Raw genomic sequence first — 7,472 nt, 5'->3', positions numbered from 1 at the left:
GAGGGCAAAAACTGTGACCTTCATTAACTTTTGGAGGCGAGTGGGGTTTCTTTTTTTAAGATCCACAGGCACCCCAAAGTTGGTATGCACATCACATGCAAATAGCATCCTTCTTGTCCCTCAGGTTTTCAAGTTGTGGCCCTCAAAATTTGTAAGTAAAAAGCCTGGTAAATTGGCCCCAAACTCAAAGAACCTTTTGATATATTTGAATATCCATGAGCGTCTTATTATGAGGTCTTACAGGCTTTTTAAATAATATTTCTTCTACTAATTAGCCTCTTAGCAGCTGCTCCCTTTTTCCAGTTTATGTTGCCCCCCCCACCACTGTTGGCACTTCATTGTACATGGTGTATATGAGGGTCCGCATTTATTCCAGGCACAGTTTGTGTAGGATTGTTCAGCAAGTATTCCCCTATATCAGATCTTTTCTGGGCAAAATGAGCTTTAAGGTCCTACTAATGTTGCGTGAGAAAATGGGAGTTGGATGGGGTTGCAGGCTGATGGGACAAGTGAGAATAAAAGACATATGCTGTTATTGCCGTTACCTCTCGGGGTGTCTGAATCCAAGGACTGTTTGCAGACCGTTATAAATTGTTCAGTAGCAAAGATGGTGCACACATACGCCTTGCTACTGCATACTGAGCTGCTTGCTTGGAGTACAAAATACCTTTAAATCTCAGTCACTGGAGCAGCCAAATACAGGTCCTCTTCTGTTCTATAACGTGTGTTTGCTACTACTGGTATGTTTCTATATTCCTCGTTTGCATTACAAATTCATTTTACTGCTAATCTGCCGGTTTGTTTGGTCTTTAATGACACCAGGATACAGTTCATTGAGGTTAGTGGCCGACGTCTCTACCAATATAACGGTATTGATGAACACTTGGAAATATTGTACAGATTTGATACTGGTAACATCCTAATGCTAGGCAAGACATCGGTCGCACAAGTAACTATATACAGACGTGTGTTTTAATATTTTTCGACTTTTGTATATCTATTTATGATGCTCTGCTATCAAATCCCCTGAAGAAACGGCGCTTGCCGTGAAACGGGTCGGGGCTCTTGTACTTAAAGCTATTTTGCTATGTGTGATATTCTGTGGTTCCAAGCCATGTATTTCAGCTTGTAATTGTCACGGAATTCGTAATATTTTGTATGTTTTTTTTAATAAAATAAAACAATGTTTTTAGATACATTTTTGCCAATAATTCCGTGCTAAAGTTTGAGTAAGACTGTTTCCTCTCTCTAAATATGTGTTATTTGGGGATATGGCATCTTTGGATATTCTGTTTCAGTTTTAAAGGGGGCTGCATAGGTTTTGTGTGTTTATAGTATGTGCATGCATGTGTTCCTTCTTCCTGTGTACCTAACACTGAAGTACATGTATCACATTTACATAATTCCTATTGTCTGTTACTTCCCACACCTCCTAGATTGTAAGCTCTTCGGGGCAGGATCCTCTCCTCATGTTTCTGTATCTGTCATTGTCATCTGTCCTGTACTGTCTGTATCTGTCATTTGCAACCCCTATTTAATGTTGGCGCTATACAAATACTGTATAATAATAATTCTATGTGTGTATATATATTTCTTCTTTTTGTAATTATTCTTTTCTACATTTTTCCACAGGAAGCAACTATGGGCTCGTTAAGCAGTAAACTGCTTGGCCAAGAATCCTCAAAGCCAACTGGCTCTTGTGAATGTAGAAAGCGAAAGCGGAGCTTAGAATGTCAGTGTGACAGTGACAGTGAAGAGGAGATAGAAGATTTGCTTAACACACCGTGCAGGTAAATGGAAGGTGTTTTGTACTGTGTTATAGACTCTGTCAGCATGGTGCAGCTGTATATTTTTCTTAGTGCTTGCTACATGGGTGTAGGATTTATTGTATGATATATAAAGCTACATTGTGGCACTCCAGTGCAGGCATACCCAGCACACCCACACATGCCATTAGGATGTGCAAACATAAATCAATGGGAATTGTTTGTTTTTGTAACTTTGTGTTATGAGTAGACTTTATTAAAAAGGCCATGTGGGTGCAAGCTAGGCACTCTTTTCATGTTCTGTGTTGAACATGAGCCTATTTTTGTTACCTTGTATTTATATAGCATTTGGGTAGCACATTAATAATGATATTGTGAAGGAAAGAAAACAAAGTATTTTGCTAATAGAAACCAGGCTAATATTTTTTCCCAGGCCTGTTGTCTGTATGGGCTCCCCTAAGGGCCACACAATAAGTGCCTCACAATCAGCTCATCTTTACTGGCCCTTCTTAACTACTTGCACTCCTGGTATAGTTGCATGGCATTTCCAAGGGTGGATTTCCTGGGAGTTTTAACAATTGTTACTTCATTTGCTTTCAAAGCCTATTGTAGTCTCCCATTGCAGCAAAGCACAGACATGGAAAGCGGATAACCATAAAATAGGCAGTGCATCTGAAAATATTTGTATTTGAGTCGAACCGTTCTCCTGCAGGCTCGACCATCATGTAAACTTCTCCCATTCAAGTGAATACAGCAGATTTTAGTGCAGGTTCCCAAAAGCGGAATGTCACTTCTAGCTGTGTGGTTGTTTTTTTAGAGATTTGCACCGTAGCTTCCATGTTAAATATATTCGGCAATAAACAGCAAGTGAAAAGGTTATATATTTTCTGACATGGGGTAATTAGGTCATTTTGCATGCCGGTTTTACTGCAGGCTTTAATGAGACACATAATTCCTGATTGTGTCATTTTTGTACAGTGTATAGTGCTGTCTACTTATCACTTGTCAGCTGCGCTAATCATGCTTAATGTTCTGTCATATTGTGGTCCGAGGCTCCACTCTACAATGCTTTGTTCACAGCAAATTATTGCTTGAGGTAAGCCAAGTTAAATGTGAAAGATTGTGAAAGAAAGTTTTATCTGGAGTCCTTAAGGAACATATTGCTAATAATTTGTTTTAACGCTACAGAAAGAAGCTGAAGAGTACATCAAAATATATTTACCAGACCCTCTTCCTGAATGGGGAGATCAGCGATATTAAGATATGCGCACTTGGGAAAGAATGGAACCTGCACAAAATCTACCTCTGTCAGGTAAAAATGTCCTGAAAACTGTCTAATGAATTCTCTGCTGTTCAGTGAACATATAAAATTAAAAATCCACCATGTGTGATGCTAAAAACAATTTTTGAAACTTCTGTCATTGCATAAATGCAGTGTTCTCTCTGGCCCCTTTTAGCTGGGCGCACCACCTGGCACAGGTTGAATGACGTCTGGCATCATTCAGTTCACAGCCCAAGGAACCAAGGACACATCCCCTGGGGGTGACTCGTAACGCCACTTTGTGTATATACACAAATATGTGTAGGGAAATGGATTGCTCTTTTGTTATTAACCCCCCTAGCAGTATTCCGGAGTGTGACTCGGGGTGGATTTTACCTGCAAAAAGCGGTATTCCCGAGTCACACTCGGGGCCGCTTTTAACTAAAAAAAAAGAAAAAAAAACGCTTACCTTGCTCCGTTGGCATCCCTCATTGTCCTGCTGGTCCCTGCAGGTCTTGGGCACACGATCCCCTCCTCCGACCTCCAGCCGCACAATGCAACAACGATCTCCCGGTTTCCCGGTGACATTGGTGCGGGCGGGAGGATCGGCGGGAAATTCAAATATTTTGTATTGGATTCAATACAAAATAGCTGTATTGAGTCCAATATATATATATATATATATATATATATATATATATATATATATATATATATATATATATATATATATATATATTACTATACATTTAAATTACATGTTTAATTTTTTTTTAACAGATTTTTGGGTTTTGTTTTTAAGATTATTTAATTTATCAAATATCAGTGAGTTATGCCTAGAAATTACAGCCTACAATAAAAAATAAAAAAACCATGCAAAACATTGTACTCCTATTTGCATGGAAATGTGGACAGAATTTATATAGCGTCAACATATTACGCAGCGCTGTACATTAAATAGGGGTTGCAAATGACAGAAAGATACAGACAGTGACACAGGATGAGGAGAAGACCCTATCCCGAAGAGCTTACAATCTAACACCACTGGCATTCACTGTCATTGCTGTGTCTTTACATTACAGCCCCATGGACTTTTAATATCTGTTGGGCACCAATGTGCAGGTGTGGCCTGGTGAACTTACATGCTGCATGCAAATGTGATAAAAAATAACTTTTTAGTTGGAGAGAAACTACGTTTGACAATGTGAGACTGATACATTCCCCTTGCCCCTTTTTATTTTATATTATGTTATATTACACTGGTCACCAAACATTTTCTTGCTAAACAGATTAAAGTCATTTTAGGTTATGTTTGATGCACAGATTCCAAGTTTGCTGTTGGTTTTGCTAGATTGGCTCTAGTTTTTGAAATAATGACCTCAATAATAACCTCATAGAAAACTAATGAAACATGAAAATTAAGCAAAACTAAACTAGATATTCCTACATATACAAAATTACGTTTTTGAAATACTTAATGTCAATATATTCTGTATTCAGTATATTTACAGAACTAGTCACAAAGAAGTCATTAAAAAACTTAGTTTGTATGATTGCTGATGATCAGGACAATCATGTTGAAGGCTCCAGCAGTGGTCTGCCATCTTGTGTCTATCCCATCTGCCCTGGTTCCTTTCTTCCATCACCTTTATATCTTGATGGAACCTCTCCTCTTGTTCCTCACTGAAATCGCCAAGGTTTTCTGGAAATGTTTACAAATAGCTATGGAGAAAGTTTACCTTTATGTTCATAGTAGCACCCAAATTTTTAAACTTTAGGAGCAAGTTTTATACCAGTACTTCATAATTTTGTGCTTTATGGTTACCCAAGATGTTCTTGACAACCATGACATAGCTGTGCCAGGCAGAAGCTTCAGTATCAGTCTGTAACTTGTGAAATTTGAATCATTTATCAGTTTCCAAATCTGGGGTCCATCAAGGATTCCTGCTTTTCATTTTTCAGTACTCAACCCAGGGAAGAATTTACAAATGTATTTGAAGCAATCACTGTCCTTGTTCAGATAATATGCTGTGTAAACATTTGTCATTAAAATCGTCTTTTCTGATTCCTGTATCACAAGAACTAGAGCCATTTCAATTAAACCGATGTCATTTCTGGATTCAGCAGACCCTGAAATACACTAAATATATTACAAAATCCGGAGCACCTGCAAACTCCATGCAGATGGTGTCCTAGCGAAGTTTTGAACTTCTGCAACGTCCAGAGTGCTAACCTCTGAAGATAGTAATTGATAAGATAATATGCCAATAAAATATTGGTTAGGCAGATTAGGAAAAAATACAAATTGCATGAAAAGATTGCATTTTAAGTCTAAACACTGCTGTGTGATAGTGATCATTTAAGCCCGTGTAGTTGAATGCTGTCATGCCAATTATTTTGCCAACAAAATCAGGATAATACAGAGAAGAAAAATGCCACAAAAAAACACCTACAATGTAGGTGGGTATTTAGGAAGCATGGCATAGTGCAAGATGAGCAGAGTAAAACCCAGCTTCTGTCAAAAATCCAGACTGGAATGTAACCATCCGGCAATCAGAATTATTATGTAAAACTTCCTGATGATTTGGGTGGCCAAGTGCACCACTTCCATGGGTTTGTAAAATTTTACTGTAAACCTGTATTGTGCTTTTCTTTTCAATATTGAACTGACCACTGTCAAGGTGAACAGGATTCATGATACTAGATGGATAGGTCATAGACTCCTTATGAAGGAGTCTATGTATAATAAGGACACTGGTTTAGTGGTTAGCACTCCGGCCTTTGCAGCGCGCTGGGTCCCAGGTTGGAATCTCCGCCAGGGCACTATCTGCATGGAGTTTGCAGGTTCTCCTCGTGTCTGCTTGGGTTTCCCCTGGGTACTCCGCTTTCCTCCCACATTGCAAAAATATGCAGTTAGGTAATTGGCTTCTCTGCAAATTGACCTTAGACTGTGTTAATGACATATGACTATAGTAGGGACATTAGATTGTGAGTCCCTCTGAGAGACAGCTAGTGACATGACTATGGACTTTGTACAAGGTTGCATAATATGATGGTGCTATATAAATACTGTGTAATAATTATTAAACGAATCCAAAACAAATGTTAGGCATCACGGTTAATGGCCCACAGCTCTATTACAGTGCTGTATATTAACTACAGCATTCAATTACCCATTCAGCCTTGTAGTAGGGCTCTGGCACCCTCTTCTGGCCGGCCAGCATAAATGACTTGTAATTGGTAGCTGGTTTTAAAACTCAAGTTTATTTACCTGATGAGTGAAACTTCAACTGTTTAGGCATCCTCTGAAAACAACAAGAGCTTGCAATATAGACTTTTTTGCTGCCTATTATCATCAGTTGATAATCCTAGACTATCGGACATTGAAATCATGCCATATACTGCATAATTCCATCTTTTTGCATCATTTTTTGTTTTTTGTTTAGTTATGTGTTGGGTCTTCTAGGTAAAATTGTTGATAATAAACAGGATTTATATGTCGCCAACATATTACGCAGAGCTGTACATTAAATAGGGGTTTGCACATGACAGATACAGAGTGTGACACGGGAGGAGGAGAGGACCCTGCCCGGAAGAGCTTACACTCTAAGATGTGGGGAAGTAGCACACAACAGGAGGGGAGTTGGTTGTGCTGCAGAATGAAGATGGGACTACACAGATGCCTTACTGGATTATCCCCTATCTGTACTACATCTACATCCGGCTCCCTTTATTTACCATACCATCGAGTTTCTGCACAGTGCTTTCCCATCCTGTCTACCTTGCTATGTTGTTTGCTATTAGTATTGGGTTTTGGCAATATACATTTTAGCCCGGCACTTTTCAGCATCACCACGCTCCAGCGTGGAGCTTTGTGTGTCCAGACAACCTGTCAGCTCTGCTCAGGGAATTGGCAGATCAGTATTTCGATATTATAGATTGTTGTAAATCTATACATGTGTTGCATATGTGAAAGATCCTTTCTAACGACTAAGGACTTTCACGATGCTTGAACTAGTGCTGTACTTACGGCACCGTTCTGCTCTATGCAGATAGGATGGTGACAACAACAAGGCACCCCGCTGAACGCTCTCCCCTTAGCATCCATTAGGATCGCCCGTAGATCCGCCAGGACAGTCGGGCGCTATACACACGCCGGATTCTCGTCTTATATCGGCCCTGAGCTGATTATCGGATGAGAACCATTGGACGTATGTATGTAAGAGAATTTGCTTTGCTTAGTGAATGTGATGTACGTTTACTTTGCAAAAAAAAACCAATCATCTTCAAGGAAATAAAAAAAAAAAAAAAAAGGATTTTTCCTTTCACATTATTGCCTGGTTTAAATCAGCAGAGTTAGGTAAAATATTCCTTGTGTGGGAATAATTCACTTTTCTAGGTGAACAGTCAATGTTCCTTTTTCTAAATCAACTCCTTTGTTGCTA

The 7,472-nt window shown here is 39.1% G+C and overlaps 1 protein-coding gene across 1 annotated transcript in view; it reads left to right on the top strand.

The window, feature by feature from the left end:
• GMCL1 (germ cell-less 1, spermatogenesis associated) overlaps positions 1-7,472 on the top strand; it is a gene marked incomplete in the record, with an annotated part of 84,069 nt that overhangs the window by 21,173 nt on the left and 55,424 nt on the right. Inside the window, 2 exon segments of the mRNA XM_072402809.1 lie at positions 1,633-1,790; positions 2,955-3,078. Of these exon segments, the coding sequence (XP_072258910.1) occupies positions 1,642-1,790; positions 2,955-3,078 (273 nt within the window).

The sequence above is a fragment of the Pyxicephalus adspersus genome, chromosome 2, assembly GCF_032062135.1.
Source record: "Pyxicephalus adspersus chromosome 2, UCB_Pads_2.0, whole genome shotgun sequence".
NCBI classification, from domain to species: Eukaryota; Metazoa; Chordata; class Amphibia; order Anura; family Pyxicephalidae; genus Pyxicephalus; species Pyxicephalus adspersus.
Note: the sequence above shows the minus strand (reverse complement) of the source record. Positions and strands in the feature narration are given on the sequence as shown.